Source organism: Scheffersomyces amazonensis (genome assembly GCF_036850825.1).
Source record: "Scheffersomyces amazonensis strain UFMG-HMD-26.3 chromosome Unknown RJT21scaffold_1, whole genome shotgun sequence".
Classification (NCBI taxonomy): Eukaryota; Fungi; Ascomycota; class Pichiomycetes; order Serinales; family Debaryomycetaceae; genus Scheffersomyces; species Scheffersomyces amazonensis.
The window spans coordinates 436,383-457,178 of NW_027042741.1; the positions used below are offsets into that span (position 1 = coordinate 436,383).

At 30.7% G+C, this 20,796-nt stretch overlaps 8 protein-coding genes across 8 annotated transcripts; 4 read left to right on the plus strand and 4 right to left on the minus strand. All coding sequences in view use genetic code 12, as the record gives it.

The window, feature by feature from the left end:
* Window positions 1–147: 147 nt before the first annotated feature.
* Window positions 148–2,206, minus strand: HNM1 (Hnm1p). The gene has a single exon (XM_064880494.1). It carries the CDS (start codon window positions 1,982–1,984, stop codon window positions 341–343), a length of 1,644 nt encoding a protein of 547 aa, XP_064740565.1. The 5' UTR covers window positions 1,985–2,206; the 3' UTR covers window positions 148–340.
* Window positions 2,207–2,672: 466 nt separating this feature from the next.
* RJT21DRAFT_8365 (uncharacterized protein) lies at window positions 2,673–5,267 on the plus strand. Its single transcript, XM_064885369.1, has one exon. The coding sequence runs from the start codon at window positions 2,973–2,975 to the stop codon at window positions 5,127–5,129; it is 2,157 nt and encodes a 718-aa protein (XP_064740566.1). The 5' UTR covers window positions 2,673–2,972; the 3' UTR covers window positions 5,130–5,267.
* A 2,595-nt stretch (window positions 5,268–7,862) lies between these two features.
* Window positions 7,863–10,985, plus strand: REG1 (protein phosphatase regulator; the record flags this gene model as incomplete). The annotated part of the gene is made up of 1 exon (XM_064884401.1): window positions 7,863–10,985. The coding sequence occupies one exon, from the start codon at window positions 7,863–7,865 to the stop codon at window positions 10,983–10,985; it is 3,123 nt and encodes a 1,040-aa protein (XP_064740567.1).
* A 170-nt stretch (window positions 10,986–11,155) lies between these two features.
* Window positions 11,156–12,679, plus strand: RJT21DRAFT_8373 (uncharacterized protein). The gene has a single exon (XM_064885371.1). The coding sequence runs from the start codon at window positions 11,526–11,528 to the stop codon at window positions 12,615–12,617; it is 1,092 nt and encodes a 363-aa protein (XP_064740568.1). The 5' UTR covers window positions 11,156–11,525; the 3' UTR covers window positions 12,618–12,679.
* On the minus strand, window positions 12,612–12,996 carry COX17 (copper metallochaperone). The gene has a single exon (XM_064880495.1). The coding sequence runs from the start codon at window positions 12,940–12,942 to the stop codon at window positions 12,742–12,744; it is 201 nt and encodes a 66-aa protein (XP_064740569.1). The 5' UTR covers window positions 12,943–12,996; the 3' UTR covers window positions 12,612–12,741.
* Window positions 12,997–13,845: 849 nt separating this feature from the next.
* Window positions 13,846–17,490, plus strand: RJT21DRAFT_116838 (uncharacterized protein). Its single transcript, XM_064880496.1, has one exon. The coding sequence runs from the start codon at window positions 14,040–14,042 to the stop codon at window positions 17,457–17,459; it is 3,420 nt and encodes a 1,139-aa protein (XP_064740570.1). The 5' UTR covers window positions 13,846–14,039; the 3' UTR covers window positions 17,460–17,490.
* RJT21DRAFT_116840 (S-methyl-5-thioribose-1-phosphate isomerase) lies at window positions 17,491–18,815 on the minus strand. The gene has a single exon (XM_064880497.1). The coding sequence runs from the start codon at window positions 18,720–18,722 to the stop codon at window positions 17,508–17,510; it is 1,215 nt and encodes a 404-aa protein (XP_064740571.1). The 5' UTR covers window positions 18,723–18,815; the 3' UTR covers window positions 17,491–17,507.
* Window positions 18,816–20,574, minus strand: PEX12 (ubiquitin-protein ligase peroxin 12). The gene has a single exon (XM_064880498.1). The coding sequence runs from the start codon at window positions 20,480–20,482 to the stop codon at window positions 18,959–18,961; it is 1,524 nt and encodes a 507-aa protein (XP_064740572.1). The 5' UTR covers window positions 20,483–20,574; the 3' UTR covers window positions 18,816–18,958.
* Window positions 20,575–20,796: the final 222 nt, after the last annotated feature.

Genomic DNA, 20,796 nt, shown 5'->3' on the forward strand with positions numbered 1-20,796 from the left:
ATAGTGAACCTTTGAGATCATGTCAATCATTAAACAAATGCGATGTGTCGATGGAGAGATAGAATTGAATCTTATAAGAGCCTGTCTGGAGAGAAATTTATGAAAGAGAGGTGTCAGTAGATCCAGATATTTATTTAGATTAGTAAACTGTATTTTGTTTGAGTATTGTTCGTATTATTCTTCTTATTATGCTCCTTATGCTTTTAAATTATATTATATTATATTTTATTTTATTATATTTTAATTGACTTTTGTCTCTATAAAAATATGTACATTAATTAAATTAAGAAAGATCACGAATTAAAAGCAATGAATAAATCAAACAATAAAAACTTTTATTCTATAAGTCAGTTAAACAAACATCAGGGAATTCAACTTCTTCATTATTCTTTAACCCACCAGCAAAGACTTCTCTACATGCGTAGGACTTAATTGGGAAGAACCAATAACCAAGAGCCCAAACTAAGTAAATTGCCATTACAGCAGAAACATAATTCATAGAACTACCGGTAACTGGCATATAAGATGGGAAGGAAAAGAAGACACATGCAAAAATACACCAAAGGACTGTAATAATATTACAGAAAAGACCAATCTTTCCAAGCCAGAAAGGACCATGTTTAATATTATTTCTACCTCTGTATAATAAAGCAAGGGTTGGTACTAAGTATGATAATAATAAGAAAGTAATACAACCAGTAACCATAGAATTGAAAGCAGCATCAGAGATAAGGAAAAGACAACCTAAAACTCCAACCCAAAATGATGAAAATAAATGAGCATTTAATGGTACACCTAATTTTGGATCAACAATAGATAAATATTTAGAGAATGGTAAACCATTATCTCTAGCAAATGACCAACATAATCTTGTTTGCCAAGTATGACATGAAATAGTACAACCACAAGCAGTTAAGAAAATAAGTACACCAAGACATGTAGCACCAGCTTTACTACCTAAAGCTTGGTAATAAATATCTAACATTGGCATACCAGTATTTGAATTAAAAATATCTTCCAAGTTATTAATACAGAAAAACATGGCAATAACATAAGTAAAAGATGTAACAAAACCAATAGTAACAGTACTTAAAATAGCTTTTGGAATATCAGTTCTTGGCTTTTCAGTTTCTTCAGCTAAGTGACATGCAGAATCTAAACAACTAAATGACCAATTTGGATTAACTAAACCAACAATAAAGGCAATACCAGCAGATGACCAACCAGTACCATTTTCAAATTCAACGAAAACAAATCTAGCTGATTGATAATTACCTCTTGAACAAACTAAAACTGTAATAGTAATGACAATATATGAAAATAATGAAACATATAAACATCCATTACCTAAATAAGGTAACCATTTACCATAACAATTAAAAAGAACAAGGAAAAGGTTAATTAATTGATAAATAACAAACATTTGCCATTTTTTAGCCACATGAGTTGGATGATTTAAGATCCAAAATCCCATCAATTCTTGAGCAATAGCCATAGCCATAGAAGATGAAGTAAAGATTGAACCAGCCCAAGCAAAAGTACCACAAAGGTAAGCTAAGAATGAAGAATATTTCTTTGGAGCTAAAACTCTTGACCAAACATATTGACCACCAGCAGAAGGAATAGCAGATGATAATTCAGATAAAGTTGTACCAATACAATAAGAAATCAGGGCAATAATAATAATACCATAAACAATCATAAGGGGACCACCAGATTGAATACCGGTGATTAAAGAGGCTGAAATCCCGAACCATGAGTTAGTTAAACCAAAACCAATACAAATGACAGAATAAGTAGAGAAAGTTCTCTTTAAATGTCCACCATGAGCACCATTACCACTAGTTATTGAATCTTGACTATCATCAGTCTTTGAACTTAAAAAATTTTCAACATCATCTTTCTTTTCATTACTGAAATCTGATTCAACTCTTGAAGTTGTTAAGCTAGCATCTTGCTTAATTTCTGGTTGATGGCACCGCATATTTTATATATATATAAGGAATGACAATAGGGTCTTTATGCACCAACGCAAACTTTGTACTAAATAGGTAACAGGATCCTTTGTTTATGAAAAAATGAAAAAAGTATCTGAATATATAATTTTTCAAAATTTATAAGGTTTGAAAAATTTTTTATCTATGATTTACCATCTTGAGATCTAACGGGTTTCGTTATATTTGATAGGGTGAAAAAAAATTATTTTATGTATCTCCCCATACATATTTTTTAGGGTCGATATATATCGTGTGCCCGTTAACTATGGGAAAAATTACTTATACGAGATATAGAGTTACAATTCTACAATTTGCATGTGATATTTTTTGCTCGTTTGAGGAAAAAAGAAATTTGGACCAACAAAGGAAAATACGGCGATGCTTGGATGTTTTCTTCAAAAATACCGGTGCAAACACGGGTACGTTAAGTATGCGAGTCACGTGCACGGAATTCTACCAAATTCCTTGAATTAGCTTTAACTCGACATAAATCTATTAATGTATATGTTAAACTATGATTCAGAGCTTACGGAGGTATTTCCCTATTTAGATGATCGGAAAAGTTGTATACGATTTACTTCTTAGTAAGTGTAAATCGTGACACAGAGAGAAGTATCGGCTTGTTAAGTATAGCATAGAAATTACACTTATCATAAAAATTTCTTAAATCGTTATATAACTAGAGAGAAAGTAAATAAGATTATTGGAGAGAAACTACTTCAAAGTGACCGAACTACTTCAAAGTGACCGAACTACTTCAAAGTCTAATATCTCTTTTTATTGTGAAACTCATTCATAGATATCCCTTTAGAACTTAGACTTGCAAATGCGCACTACCATTTTGTAGTTGCAACTTTTATTGCAAAAAATGTATTCCGCATAACTATCAGATAATACTATGGAAGATCTACAGCGTAAAATCATTCAACTTATTGAAATAGATATCACATTCTTGTAAGAATAGATTGCGAGATCATGAAGTTGGAAGATATTATTAACTTTGACGGAGTTAAAACCTGCTTGGTACCTAAATTAAACAATACCGAAGTAGATATATTTGAAATCCACAAAGAGGGTATCACTGCATTTCATCAGAAGCAGATTCAGCTTGAATGCTATTTAAGTAACCAAAATGGTGAAGAGGTTAGAGATTTTTTGAATAATTTCGAACTTCAGAATAGCAAACTTAACTCCGATTATTGTTTGAAATTTATTCTTAGATTCTATAATTTCCACGTTCTCCAACCATATGACTTCGATAATAACTTACTAGAAATCTGGAATCGGGTCCAAAGTCAAATATTTAGTTTCTTTCGCCCAATGAGGGTTAAAATTCAATTATCTCAATATTTCAATATTACCACCACTTTATCAAGGTTGAAACCTCGTTTATATAGGGGATTGGATCCAAGCGAATCACAAAGTTTTCTACCAAACAATTCATCTTCAATCCAAGTCCGCAAACACCAACTTAATGGCATTATTGGTTACTTTTATCCAACAAAGGAGCATCGCAACGAAAATAAAACTTCTGGAGCATTAATGGTCTCCAAACTTTTGACTACTGTGTCCACACCTGAGCCTAAGCAGTATGCGAGTGATGGATCTGAAGCTATTATTCAGAGTTTAATTCAAACCAATATTTTAGAGCCTGTTATAGCAGCCATTAAATGTAATAGAAATATTATGTTACTTAATGGGCGTATAATTTCGAAAAGGATAATGGATGGTACTAAAGTTAGAGTTCAACCCAATTTGGGATTAGAAACTTCTAAATTATATGTCCCAATTGAAGTCAAAAAATCTGGATTGCGTGACAGTTTCAACAATTTTTTTGATTCTAATAGCCCAGGAAGTGCTAAAGCTTTAGATTTTCTAGAAATTTTCTCTCAATTGATAAGAGAATTATATTTGACAAATTCGCCAATAGGAATCTTATCTGATTATGATTTTATTGTTATGGTAGATGTATCATATTATAAGATTGGAAAAGTAGAAGGGCTTGATGATGGTAAATTGATGAGATCTATCAGTTGTAACTTTACTGTGATTGAAGATACTGAATTCTTTAGCTCCATCACAACTTTATTTTCAATGCTTAATGTTGATAGAGACCCAATGCATATGAATTTAGATTTAAGTATCCCTGATTTAGACTATATCAACAAGATCTTTACAAATAAGATAGTTCGGTGGAATAAGGATATATATTCCTACTGCCAAGAAAACAGGATATCAGAAAATCATAAAGTAGAGGATAATACTTCCAATCCTCCTAGTGCAGATGCTTCCATTACCGTACTTTGTGGTAAAACAGGACTAGATCTTCGTGAAAGTAATTTAATTACACTTCGAAAGACTAGTTTGACTCCCGTTTTGTCTTCTAAATTTATTTATATTAAAACTATTAGTGGCAGTAAATTTGGTGAAAGAAATAGTGCCGTTTTTGTTGTGGCATTAGTCGTTAATCCCCAAAAGTTGTACATACTTAAGTGTTATGATCCATTTCGGACAAGTCAGTTTTATACTAATGGTTTTGATATAAAAAAAAGTTATATTGAATCATTAAGAACATTTACTAAGGAGATTTCTGCATATTCTATTCTTGATGGTCTTGAAGTCATACCAAAACTTTATATGTGTGGATTCATAAATTCATCTCTGGATAATTTTGTCGATGATATTTCAACTAGTACGGTTCCTGAAATATCCGGTTTCTTTATGTTGTTAGAATATTTAGAAGGAAAGCCTTTATCTGAGATTGAACTTTCACAGAGACGTCTTTACAAAGATGCTTGTCTCAAATCCATAAATCAAATTCATTTGAGGAAATTAGCCCACAACGACTTACATAGTGGGAATATAATTGTAAGTGAATCAGTAAATTCCGATGGTTCAAGGAAATTCGAAGCTAAAATAATTGATTTTGGTTACAGGTATTTGACAAAAGAAAGACTTTGTTGGAACGAATCTTGTAAAAACTTCAGTAATGGTCGACCAAGTCCTGATTTAGAGTTGGAGGAAAGACTTCAAGAAGATCTCAATGATATTGATTATAGTTTAGAAAGTGACCAAAATTCAAAGAATTATAACAGATTCAAGTTTGTAAAATCTAAATCTTATTTTAACTGATTATTTGTCAAATTTATATAGAAATAATGTACACATTTATATGTGCTGAAAAGTAGTATGTAGAGACAAACACTAGAATCCTCATGGAGTTAGGAGGTACGTTCATATCTAACGATATAGCAGGTATATTAAATTAACTGACATTTAATCCAATTATCCGCTTAATCATTTCAGAACTCATTTGAGCTATTAAAAGGAACTATCATAAATTTGGCTTCAGTAATGCTTTCTGATATTAAGGCGTGTACAGTTTTTTAATAGAAATGCAAATAAGAAGAATGCTATATTTAGCTAATTTACCATATGTCAAACATTATTAAGGAGAGAGTCATAGAAACAGAGTAGAGAGACCAGAATCAATAACCGATATGTATAAAGAAATATCACAGATTGAAAGTTAGATCAATTAGAAAGTCATAAAGCCTCATCCATTTTGAAGGAAGAGAAAAAGATAAAATAATGCCTAGCCGTTGAAAGGCAGTTCAGAGTTGAGCTTCTTTCAACTTTGTTACAAAATTCTTATCATAAAGTAGACTATATCGTAAGCACATAGAATTTCTTCAACTTAGAAAGTGTCCATTATCAGGAGTTTATTTTATTAATAATCCTTTGAGACTTGATTTGATATTAAATATGTAATATTTGTCATTTGCAAAGTATAGGAAATCTATACTAATGGTAGTAATTCAAAGATCATGAAAGTTTTGTTCCGAAACGCTAATGTAGGGTTTGCATCTTTTCTTTCTTTTTTCCTTCTCTGTCCGACAAAGTAACGTTACATTGATTTTACAGAAGTGAATTTCTATGATTGCTATATTTAAAATTTCCGGGGTTGCTCTATTTTATCCCGGCAAGTTAAGTGATATATCTTCAGATTGTAGAGATATCTACTATTTACTAGTCATACCATGCATAGTCTCCTCAATGACGCTATTGGAATGTAAGCGCCAGCATCGAACACATTATCAGCTAGTTATTTTTTCCGTCTACTCATTCTCCAGATTTATTTCCTAAATCGGCGATATTAGCCAGAATCTTAAGAAGACGGGAAATAATAGAAAAAAAAAGTCAAACTCAAAACAGACCATTTCGAAGAAGTTAGTTTGTCTTATGAATATATGTATATGTGGGAATGCAAATGGTTGAAGAGATCTATAGGTAGACGAAATTGATGAAAGTGGGATGATTTGGATGTTAGAGTATTAAGTAACCGTAGTATAAGATAGAGATTAGAAAAAGTGAGGGAATTTGTCGGTCTTACATTAATGGCAAATATTATTAGTAGACATCCATTGTTCTTGTACTATTTGTTTGTTTTTGAGCGTATGTAAAGTCTATTTCAAAATAATATTTTATTAAACACGCTTGCATTAGTCGCCTGTAAAATTTATTATTGACTTCTTCTTGTTCATGTTCATGTTCATATTCATATCATGTTTATATTCGTATTCACACTAATTTTAATGTTCATTGTAGAAAAGGGTAATAGCATGTGGGGTAATTATAGTATGATAAGAGATATGAAACACAACGCAACAAGCAACCTTAATGTAAATTATGAATTGTAAAATTAAATATTAAATAGAGCCGTACCAAGTTGAAGCGGAAAAAAGGCATCCACCTATTTCAAGAGATTAACTGAAATAGATAGTAGTATAGTTAAATATAGAAAGATATATATGACTCAAGGATAAATGGTTACAAAGAGCGAGATAACAGCTGCACAAACAAATATATATATAGTTAAAGTAAAGTAAAGTAAAGGAACAGTTAGGGAAAAGTCCGTAACGAAGCCAAAAATAAGCCAATTGAAAATGAAAATTATGACTCGTGGTTAATTACACTAATAATAATCATAATATTAAATTATATTATTCCGAGTTTTTCCTGGTCGTGTCCCGGACCCCAATATGACAAACATTTCGAGCATGAATATTGAGCATGAGCATGACAGAAACTGGCACTAGCTACGACTGGGTATTACCTGCAGTAGGAATAACTAACAATAAATTTGTAATTGGAATAGTAATATAAATCTCTTAACTATACTAAATTATAATAGAGTGACTAACTAACTCCATTAAGTATCCTCCTGTACATACCCATTACCGTAAATATCCTCCCCTCCCCCGTACTTTTTTTTTTCTCCCTCCCACAACACCTCTCGTCGTGAGCTCAGACTTGTAGCGTATTTGTACTGCTCGCTCAAACAGACAGCCAGAAAAAACATCATCAAGTTTTTTTCTAAGCATCAGCCCGAACCTGAATAAAATCTCCAAGGTTTCCTTTACTATTCACTACTGATTGATTTAGGGGACATTTCCAGTAGCTACGACATTTATTTACTAAACCATTGGTTATTGAGTATAATTATTCCCCATAAGAATTATCCAGTATCCAGTATCCAATATTTCATTCCGTGTAATTAAAGTCCCAGTCACAAAAGGTTTCCCACTTTCTACTGTCTATACTTTTTACCCCCACCATTATCATTACCAGTGGCTCAATTCTATTCCCACTAATTTATTCATATATAATAGTTCTTGATTATTCACTATCATTCTGTCTAATATTATCATTCCCTCATCCCCATCATACCATATAATTAACTATTGCTTATTTCTCCCCGACCCTTCCAGTTATACCTTGAGCTACAATTTCAACCCCAGATTATTGCTTACTCATACCTATCACAGCACAGTCTATTAATAAATCTATATCTATATCAATATCATGTCTTCAAGTCCTCCTCAAGGTGAAGTGTTTTGTGGTGGAGCCACCACGTCTCAACATATCGAAGCTCAAGATGAAGATCACTTTGAAAACACTACTTTTAAATTAAAAAGAACAAGATCAATGGGACTATTGGATGAATATATCGAACCATTCCAAAGGGCTCAACCAATAAAGGAAAACTTAACGGTCGATACTTCCTTACCTGCATCATCATCTACTAGTTCATCCAATGATTATGATAACAACAACAATAATAATAATAATACATTAATTTCTTCAGCTAATCAAACATCTCCCCCTCATTCTCAAACTCCAATAGCGGCATCGGCTCTTCAACTTGAAAGTCCCGAATTAATTCCTCATGATGATACAGGAATTGCTTCTGAACCTTCAAGACATGTCGATTATTTATCTCATAAATGGGATGTATCTGATATATCTAAATCTTGGAGATATGTAATTCAAAAACGGAAAGATGTTGCTAATGCTGCTAGATTAGAAAATGCTAGTTGGAGAACTTGGGCTCAAAGAAGATCGAATTTAAAAACTATAAGTCCAGAAGTTGTAAATTGGTCAAAGGATAGTGATGTGACTTGGCTTTATGGTCCAATATTGAAGGATAATAGTTCACCATTGAGTTCATCACCTCCGGCATCCTCATCACAACAGCAACAACAACAACAACAGCAGCAACAACAAACCCATCAATCAGTAAGACATCAATCGATTGCTTCTAATTCAGTTGCAGGGGATATATCAGTACCTAATCCTAATGCACCCAAACCAATCTTAAAGAGAAGAACAGTTCATGATATGATGATAAGTCATACCGATTTATTAAAATTAAATATGGCCTCGAATAAATTATACCAAAAGACTCGAGAACAAATTCAACAACGATTAAAAGAAGAAGAAGAAAAAGGTAAAGGTAAATCTAAGCCTATGGAATTTGATGATTATGATGCTATAAGTGCTAAATTAAATACTCAATATAATGGTCAACGATCCAATAGTGGGAGTATTTCGAAATTACAAGATTTATTAAATAATCCAAATAATCATCATCAAACTTCTTCAAGAAATGCAAATATTTCAACTCCTTTATTTAGAAGTAATGATGATCTTGATAATACTGCAACTTCAAGTATAGATACTATACTTTTAAACCCAGCATCTAATGATAACACCACCACCACCACCACTACCACAACCACAACCTCCCCCTCCACCAATAATCAACCTGAAATTAATGACTCCTCTAATGATTTAAATGATTCACAAAAGGCTGCCCTGCCATCTCCTCAACCACAAGTACAACCACAAGTACAAGCACAAGCACAAGCACAAGCACAGGCACCATCCCAATCTCAATCACAAATAGAACCAATTGCCAAAGAATCTCGTCATATTCATTTTAATGATGAAGTTAAACAATGTATTGCTATAGATAATTTCACAGATACTGAAGGTGGAGATGGAGAAGGAGATGATTATAATTCATATGATGAAGATTATTATTATGAAGATGATGAATATAATAATAGTGAATATAATTTATCTGATTCAACTTACAGACCTAATACTCCATCACCATTTGATAATAGTGATTATGATGATGAAGATGATGATGAAGATGAAGAAGATGGATTTATGATTAATGTTAAATCTCCTTCCTTAACTGCCTCGGGGATTTTACCAGCATTAACTCATAGTACAAGTAATAATCATAATAAGAATATTAATCAAGATAATACTGAAGATAATGAATCTATTTCAACAGATACAAGTAAAACTTATCGAACTATTCATCTTTTACCATCTACTTCATTAAATTATGGATCTGATGAAGAAAGTGATGAAGAAAATCCTTATACTTCAAGTTTATCTCATAATGTTAATAATGATATTAGTAGAGGTTATGATTATTATTATGATTATAATACTGTATATACAATTGATCCAAATCATGCAATTTATGGTAAAAAGGAAAGTCCTGATGTTATTGATGTACCAGAAAATATTGGAATTGGTTCAAATTTTGATTATGATTATCAAACTTCTAATATTGTTCCAATTATAAATCCTACTATAATTAATAATAATAATGTTAATGTTAATCCTCCATCAAATATTAATGTTACTTTACCTTCAACTCCTTCAATTCCAATTCCTGGTACTAATCAATTACCTCAAGTACCAATACCTAATCCAACTCCTATTCCATCTAAATCTCCATTCCTGTTGAATGATTCAGAAGATGAAAGTGATGATTCAGAAGATGATGATTCAGAAGAAGAAGAAGAAGTTGGATTATCAATAACTACTCGATCTTCAAGTCAATCATTGGCTCAACAAGCTTTTGGACAACAAAGTATGACAGCTCATTTCCCAGAATCTTTTGAAAATCGTGAACCAACTCAATTACCAATCTCAATTATAAATCCAAATCATTCATCGGCTTCTATATCTAAACAACCTCATTCATCAAGTTCATTATCACAACTGTTTTTCGGTGATGGATTAACTAAACTGAAATCTTCATCAAGTGCTTTGGCAGATCAATTCTTTAAACCAACCACAACTTCCACAACAACATCTCTGTCTCATATACCGCATGATAGAGAAACTTTTACTCCATCACCTGAAAATGGATTACAAAGAACATTATCAAATACTCAACGAAAGTCTTCTCCATTACCTCCAACCACCACTTCACAAAATGCTTTTCTGGAAAACTTATCACCTCCACCAGGAGATGAAAAAGTTTCTTCGATATCATCATCATCGGTTCCAATCCCTCCACAACGGAAAACATTTTCATTTGATGATTCAGATTCCGAATCTGAAGATGAACATATTGAAACCGTAATACCCGCACCTTCTCGTCCTCCATTACAACAAAAGTCAAGTTATTCTACTTTATCTCAAGTCGCTAATGGTTATGGTATACCATCACCAGATGGTCAAGGTAGTGGAAGTGGTAGTATTGGTGGTGGTACAGGTACAGGTACAGGTACAGATGAGACATTGGCATCTCCAACTCTTGTAGGACAAGCCAAGGGATTAGCCAACCATTTGTTAGGAAGTTGGAAACACAACAATAGTAGCCACGAATCATGAACCATTGAATTGGAAAACAAAACAAAACAAAATCAAATCAAATCAAATCAAATCAAATCAAATCAAATAACCAAAAACAGTCAGGAATTTACATGCTATAGAATGTATGTTATCTCGCAATGATCGCCACATGAAAAGTATATTAGTTATTTAACTACTTCTTATATTTTATATTATATTTACTATATGAATGTGCTTGTAGTTGCTTGTAGTACATATACAAATGTCGTACTAATACTACACTATGGCAGAGTATTAAACAGTAATAAATCTACTGACAGTAGTCTCAGTCTCAGTTCCGGTTCCGGTTCCGGTTCCGACCTGTCACCCAACATACTCACTAAGTATGAGACGCACGTGATATGTTTTCCCTGTCTAATCCCAGTGGTTCTGTGGGGCTGGGCTAGCTGGCCCGACCTGCATACGTGCCAGTAGCAAACACTACAGCGATGGCAATGACTAAGTAGAGATACAAGATAAGCAGAAGCAGTGAGTCTATATAGTCTGAATATTACTATACTATTCTTAGAATTACCGACCATGAGTGTTGGATGTCAAATCGTACGAGCGCAACAAGCCTTAACAGTACCGTTAGTGCTAATCACTCTAATGCTACCGACATCTATACGGTTAACATCATCATCTCCTAGAGGAAATGGAAGTAGTGGGAAAGGTGGAAGTAATGAAGATGGGAAATGTGAATTAGTAGGAACATTCTCATTAATTACGCAAGCATTTTTGGGATTACTATGTCTATCATCACTTATAATTAAACGATTTTATGAATATCCCGTAAGGAGAACATGGCCAGTATGGATGTTTGATGTATCTAAACAACTTATTGGAGCATTAGGAGTTCATATATTTAATGTATTATTATCCATACTTAAATCGGAAAATAATGATAATGAAATTATTAAATTTATAATAGATGATAATAATGATGAAAGTAGTGGTGACTTGAATGATCCCTGTAATTGGTATTTTTTAAATATTGTATTTGATTGTACTATTGGAGTTTATGTACTTTATCTTGTATTTAAAGCTGCTAATAAATTTTGTAAAAGTTATTTACATATAACTCAAATTCAATCAGGTGATTATGGTCCAGATCCTAATAAACCTTCAATTCATGCTTATTGGAAACAATTAACAATATACTTTACTTCATTAATGATTACAAAATTTATTCTTTATGGTATAGTTGAATGTTTTGAAACTCAAATATTATGGGTTATTGAACATATTATATTAGCATGGTTAGATAAATATCCTGAAGAAGTTGAAATATTTATGGTAATGTTTATTGTACCAATAGTTATGAATTGTTTACAATTAGTTTTAGTAGATAATTTTATTAGAAATCAAGTTTGGCTGAGAGTTAATGATAGAATTCAACAAGAAGCAATGAATGGTACTGTAATAATTGATGATGATGAAAGTTTCCTTCGACAAGAAATTGCAAATTTAGCTAATCAAGAAACTAGACTTATAAATCCTCATAAATCTCATCGTTATTCAATGGATTCTCAAATTGTAACTCATAGTGATAGTAGTAATAGTACTATTTATGTTGGAGAAAACTTTAAGAGTTATGGATCCATTAATCATGATAGAGATGGGGAAATTTAATAGAATAATAATAATATAATATAATTTATTTCTTTTATGATATATACTTAACTTAATTAGAATATATGTCTATGTACAGAATTTGTTTTCTTTTGTTAATGGTTTTCTTTGTTTTCTTTTGTTTTTAATGGGTTTCAAATCCATATCCCTTCATACATGATTTGTATTGCAGAATCATTTCGTTACATTTACCACTTTCTTGACCATTGAATAAGAGACACTCATCTCTTGTCTTCTTTTCATCAAGACATACACAACATGGTTTAGGCTTTGGAGCAGCTTCTTTCTTCATATGGCAAGCAGGAACAGCAGCAGTATCACTCATCTTGTTGAATAATGAATGGGTCTATAAAATCAGTAGTTGTAGTTATAAGTAACTATTATAAAGTAAAAGATGTAATTACTAATTGACTTAAGAAGTGACACCATTCTGTGGTAGGATTATGCGCGCGACATTTCACTCACCATGGGGTTTGGAATTGGATTCTATTTAGTTTGGTTTTTCAGTTGAGTGTTTGCGCGACATTTTCGGCCAATTAGCCATATCAAGATCATAACTCCATAGCATAGTTAATAACCCATAACCCGTAACTATTACCGGAATTGGAATTGGAATTGAAATTGAATATTGAATATTGAATATTGAATATTGAATATTCAAATAATTTGCAATTGCAACACATGCACATGCAATAGATGCCGAGCATGTCTTCGAATTCAACATTAAACAATTCAGTAATATCCATATCTCGAGGGTCAATGGATGATATAGATAATCTTAATGATGATCTAGCGAATGAATCAGAAATTAGTTCATTTGTATCACATTCTCATTCTCATAGACGTTCAGAATCGGCTATATCATTTCGAAATAGTATTGATAATGAAAGTAGTTATCTGTCAGTAATTTTCAATCAATTTAATCCGGATGAAAGTTTTAATACCAATGATGAATTATCTCCTTTAGGACCCAATTCAATTTATTCATTAACTATTGGATCAGATAATGCCAGAATTAAAAGAAATAAACCTTTAAAAAGTCATGTAACGATTAATGGAGGTTTATCAACTATATATAATTTAAAATATCCAACTTATAAAGATATACCACAAATTCAACTTCATAAATTAAACCATAAAGTTAAAGATGAAACTATTCAAAATAAATATGTTAAAAATGTATTAAATGAATTTAAAAGTTTTGAACTGAGTTATAATACTTTAACTGAAGATAGTTTACAAAAGCTTAGTCAAAAGAAATTGAAACTGTATAAAAGTGATGATGATAATGATAATGATAATGATAATGATAAATTATCTACAAGTTCTTCATTAGCTAATTTAACTTATAATGAAATTGATGATATTAATCAAATTCCAAAAGTATTCTTAGATCCTAACTTTAGATTAGATGATCCTCGAATGTTTAATCAAGTTATGGATGGTACAACAATCTTACAAGATGATCAATTAGTTAATAATAATGAAATTCAAGAAAAATTACTGCATTATTTAGATATTGTTGAAGTTAATTTAATTAAAGAAATTTCAAAAACTTCAGATTCATTTTTTAGTACTATAGGAGATATTCAAACTATGAAATTAGAATCTGATGAATGTGTTAAACAATTTAAATCAATTCAAAATAAAGTAGATGTATTAGATAAACAACATGCTCAAAGAGGGATAAAAATTTTACAATTATTATCTGAACAAAAATCAATTGAAAATTTAGAATCATCAATTATTCAAATTAAATATATAGTTGCCATATTTGAATTGGCAAATAAATCTTATACTAATGCAAATTATAGTAAATGTTTAACTGAAATAGTTATAGTTGAAAATCTTATTCATGGAATAAATTATGAACAATTGACTGATGATGAAGTAGGAGAATATTATCCTCGATTTAAATATCCTTTAGTTAATTTAACCTCACTTCCTGCTTTAGTATATTTACAAAATGATTTACAAAATTTAAAGGAAGAATGTTCAAAAGGTTATATTAATGATTTTATACAAATCTTATTACAAGATTTACGAGATCATTATAAATCTATACCTATTCAAGATACTTTAAATCGATTATATAATTCAATTGATAAACAAAAGAAATATCAATCTCGAATAATTAATTTAAATTATCTGGTAATAAATGAATCTACTAAATTAAAATTAATTGATTATGTTAAGAATCTTTCAAAAGCTGGAAAATTAATTCAAGCTTATACACTTTATCAAGATAAAATTATTGTGGAAATTAAAAATATTATAAAATCAAATTTACCTTTAAGTAGTGGGAATGGATCAAGTAATGGTAATGGTAATGGTAATGGGAAATATTTATCAGTTGATCTTTCCAATGTTCCTTCAAGATCATCATCAGATCCTCCTGAATCATCATCGGGTGGTGCAGCACCTACATCTTCCAATTCTTCTAATTCTTCTAATACTTTATCATCCAGTATTAAAGCTTTAACTCCAAAAGAATTTGAAACAATGTTTACATCAGCATATACTAATCTTTCTGAATGTTTACGTAGATTAACTGCTCATCAAAAGTTATTATTAGATATTGCATTAACTAATATTTCACCAGATATTACTCGAAATATAAATATAATGGCCCTTGATATTTCAGGAGCTATTAATAGAGCCATTGAATTAACTCAAATTAGATTAACTAAAGTTATAAATGTTAGACTGGAACAAACAGCTGATATTCCAGTTGAATATTATTTAAGATTATATTCAATATCTTCAGCTTATTTACAAGAATGTGAATTAATAAGTCCTGGTTATGTTTCAACTGGTGGAGGTAGTTCATTAAGTGAATGGTTTAAACATCATATTGTATATTTTATTCATAGATTTCATCAAAATAGTCTTAAAAAGTTAATTTATGATTGTGATCATGAATCTTGGAAAGATATAACTCAACCAGAAATCATTGCTGAAAATCAAATTGTGTTAGATGAAATTATAGGTTATTCTAATTATATTATATCTAAACAACATGGATTTTCAGGATCTGAATGGATGAAACCATTTGATTTCTCCCAAGATATTGATAGAGGATCCACTAGTAATACTAGTAATACTACTACTACTACTACTACTACTACTACTACTACTACTACTACTAAAACTAACAATTCAGCAAAACTCACTATTGGTAAGGACAAATTTGTTATCCCTAATTTAGCATTACTTTCATTAAAATCACTTCGAGATTATTTAATAATTTCAAAGGCATTTCCTAATACTATATCCACTATTGAAATTAATATTTTGAATTATTTCAAATTAATGAATTCTAAAACTTCTCAAGCCGTATTAAATGCCGGTGCTACAAGAACGGCTGGATTGAAACATATAACTACCAAACATTTAGCATTATGTATACAATTAATTGAATTCAATATCTCATTATTAATTGAATTACAAAATGCATTTCCTAAGAAGGAAGCCACTCCTCAAAGGGATGGAAACCAAAACCAAAACCAAAACCAAAGCCAAAATCAAAACCAAAATCAAAATCAAAACCAAAATCAAGGTGAAGATCCGACATTTACTAGAATTATCAGTAATTATAAAGATCATGAGAATGAATTATTCTCTAAACTTGTTTCCATAATGCATGATAGAGCTCTTAGTCATTGTAATGCAATCATTGGTATAGATTGGTCTCAACCACTTATTCATCCTAAACAATGTCATCAATATATGGAAATATTAGTAAAGGAAACTACAACCGTTGCCACCACACTTTTACGATATTTACCGGAAATTAAATGTTCATTAATTATGCTGCAAATCTTTGATAATTTTAAACGATTACTTGTTGAATGTTATTGTACAAAATTAAAACAATTTAAAGATTTTAATGAAAAACAAATGGTATTAAAAGATATTGATTATTTCCGAGTTAAATTATGTGAATTACCAGGTTATGGAAATTCTGGTCAAGTTATTTGGGAGAATGTTAATTCACTTCCTACTGAAGAAGATACCAAAATGGCTGAAATTATGAGGAAGAATATTGATAGTGAAAAAAAACATAATGTCACTGCTCCTAATTCCCAGAAGAATTCTGTTGAAATTCCTGTAAAGGAATCATCTAAGGAAGTAGACAAGACTACTGAAGTAGATGATAAACCGGAGGTACCTGAAAAGGATATTGTAAAAGTACAAGGGACTGAAAAGGGTACTGACAAGGAGTCTGTAAGTGAAACAGCCAAGAGTCCAGAGCCTGTTGAAGAGACTGAAGAGACTGAAGAATCCGTTGAAGAGACTGTTAAAGATTCTGTTAAAGAGTCGCAGACTCAAGAGACTGATAAACAGGATGAACTTAAAACTATTGAGTCTGAATCAGAGAAGAAAGAGCCAGAGACAACTGCAGACGCAGAAGAAGAGGAATCAAAACCAGAGTCTAAGGAACTTGAGGATCCTAAAGAATCTGAATCTGCTGAAGAAGAGTCTCCTAATGTAGAGTCTTCTAAAGAGACAGAATCTGAAGAGCCTGAAGTCGATATTACACCTACAGAAGAAGCTGCAACCCAATCAAATGGTACTACAGTAACTTCAAGTTCAGACCAGGACCAAGACATAGAGGCGAAGTCAGACAAAGAAACTGAAGTTAAAGAGAATCTGGTAGATGCTGTTGAACCAAGTAATGAATTGGAAACCAATCAAGAGTCAGAAGATCAAGTGAAACAAATTGATATACAAAATGGTACAAGCCAAGATATCTCTGTTCCTAATGATAACACAACAGAAACTAAAGAATCTAATGGAGATTCTGAAGCTGGACCAGTACCAGTACCAGATTCTACATAATTATATAGAGCTAATTTATATTCTATATTTGTATCTAATCTTAATTAATTATTTTGATAAATTAAATTTACCAGAAGCATCCTTTGTAATTGAAGATTCTTCAGTAACTATAGCATCTATTAAATTATAAGGAGCAACATCAAAGGCAGGATTCCAAACAGAAATTCCTGGAGTGGCAATTCCAACCGTAAGCTTTTCACCAATACCATTTGCAGTTAATACTGGACCTTTAAGAGTTGTTAATTCATTAGCTGGTCTTTCTTCTATAATTATATCTTTACCAGAATTAGTATTAAGATCAATTGTAGTATTTGGAGCTGCTACAATAAATTTAATTTTATTTGATCCTGGAATTGAATTAAAATAATTAGCAATAACTGATAATTGGAAAGTACCAATTTTATTGGCACTATCACCATTTTTAACCACTCTATCAGCTCCAACAATTATAAATTTAACTGGTGCTGACAGATGTTTAATTGGTTTTGAATCATTTAAAGTATTAATTAATGCTGAAACCATATTATCACAAATTAATGTAAATGGAATTCTTTCATAATCTAATTCATAAGTAGTTAATTTAGCTCCTTGATTATATGGTCTAGTTTCTAAAGGATAAACATGATCTAACCAAAATTCCTCATTAGTATTTGATTTATTTAATTTTTCATAAGTTGATCTAATTATACCTAAGGCAGTTCCATGACCAGAAGTTGCTAATGAACCAGTATTACAAATAGTTATTATTGAAAATGGTCCTTTAAAGTTTTCTTCCTTTAATATAGATTTAATATAATTTAAACCATTTTCTCCAATTTTAAAATTATTGGCTAAATCATCTTCATATAATGCTACTGAATAATCATAAATAATTTTATAAATAGTTTGATTAATTAAATCAGTAGATTTATAAGATTTATTAATTAAATTTTTTATATCATTTAAAGCATTAGAAAGGTTAACTGCGGTTGGTCTTGAAGTAATTAAATAATCAATACTATTAATTAATGATTCAACAGTACGATTAGTAGATTCACTACTATATTTTAAATAATTATAAGTATCAACAACAATAGCAAAGGATCCAACTATAGCAATAGCTGGTGCACCTCTTACTTGCATTAATTTAATGGCTTGAAATGCATCTTCAATAGTCTTTATTGAAATATATGATGTCAGATATGGAAGAAGTAATTGATCTAAGATTTCTAAACTGACATTTGTTTTGTCAAATTTAATGGCTTGTAAAGTTCTCTCTGACATTTTCCTTTCAATTAATTACGTGAAAGAATAATTAATTTCAATTCAATGTTGAATAAGTGTGGATTTAGTCACCTTTATATATTTAACTACTTTACTTAATTAAGCTTAACCACGTGAAGAGATTTTTCAAAATTCTTGTCGCTTTTTTTTTTTGCGACATACGACAAGTCAGAAATATTTGCAACTACATTAAATAGACATTAACATAAATATTGTTACATTAAATGAATGTATATTCAGAATATAAGTTTACGTATACCTTCAATATCCCATTCTTCCTTTATAGGATTCCATTTACATCCTAATAACTTCTTACCGGTTATAGGACATCTACCGCCTTTTTTAATATCTATTACTACATGAGATTCAGATTCTTGTAAATCTTCTTTTTTCTCTGTCTCTGTCTCTGTCTCTTTCTCTTGTTTATCTGTAGTATCTCTCTCATCTTCACTATCAATTTCACTATCAATTTCACTATCACTATCACTTTCTTCTCCATCTTTTTTATTAGCCTTTAATTTACTCTTGATATTTTCAGCTACTATCTTATGAGAATTTTGAAGATAATTATAAATACATGCATAATCAAATACGTACCCTGTTTCAATAATAGCAGGATTTGTTATCTCATTCTTACAGATAGGACAAATATTCCCTGATTTATATTTCCTTACCTTCTTATTTTTACTAATAGATTTCAATTTCTCTTGTCTAGATTTCTTTAATGCTTCTGATAAAAATGATGGAGGTGGAATAGTAAAATCCAATACATTACCTTGATTTTTAGATAACTTAGCAGCAAAATCAGAATTATTCCACCATTCAAGGAATTTCAATGTAAATATAGCTACAGGGAAGAAAGTTCCTAAAATTGTTTTAATAACTTTCCATGAAGGATCAGTAAAATTCTTAGTAATTAATCTCATAACATATTCCAAAGTAGATGGAGGAGCAACTCGATTAATATTCAGATTTGAAGATGATGGTAATTCAGTTTTAGGTTCATTCTTAGTATAATCATATTGACTTAATCTTGAATAATTAATTCCAAATAAATATGTTAATATTGAAGGTGATTTAGTTGATCCACTAAGGTATAGTATAGTAGTAATAAAATTCCCAGCTCTATAGGCACTTTGTAAATATGGATATATTTCCACAAATTTCCGTTTTAATTGAATTTTAAAATTCTCTTCTTTGGTATTTGTTTCATGAGTATTTAATTGATTGGTTATATACTTTGTATACCATACTTCATAAGTATAATTTAATTTTTCAGATATATAAGCTGAACCAGTTATTTCAAATATTGAAACAATCTGTTGAAGTTTAGTTAGACTTCTATTCTCTTCTATTATTGATGGAACTAATTGCACTAATTTTCCACTATTATATTTTGAACTATCAGATAAAAGTGTTTGATTGACTCTTTTTAAACCATAAAAGTTTTCTGTGAATGATCCTTGCCAATATTTAATAAAGTACCATTCAATAAATGTTCGTAATACTAAATTTAATTCATCAAAATTATTATTGATTCTTAATAAATAATACGGATATTTACTGGCATAATGAACTAATATATACCTTAATGATGGTGATAATAATGCTTCTAATTGATTAGATGAAATTAATTCAAATAAGGTTGGTCTATCAGCATCCAACTGAGATGCATCTAACGATGAGTAGTATTCCATACTCTTCCAAGTTCTTGACCTTTGAGATCTTGAGTAGTTAGTTGGTTCTACAAAGTTAAACATTACCAGTATACTTTTTTTGTGGAGAACCAAAATTTTCGTGGGCCTCGGCAAAAAAAAAAAATCAGAATTGGAACTGTAAGTTTGGCAGCCAAATCCCATAGAGATAGCAGTTTAAGAGTAGTACTTTTCAAAGGTTCTTCAGTAAATATACTTTTACATTGTTCATAAGAGAAGTCGTTGGATAGCTGGTTAAATTTGTTGTGTATAGTAAGTACTAGAGGTCAAGTCAGTCAAAGAAAGGATTTTGCAACATGGAGAATTTAGAATCTCTTGGTGACATTGTGGAAGAGTTCAAGATCAAATCATCATCATTA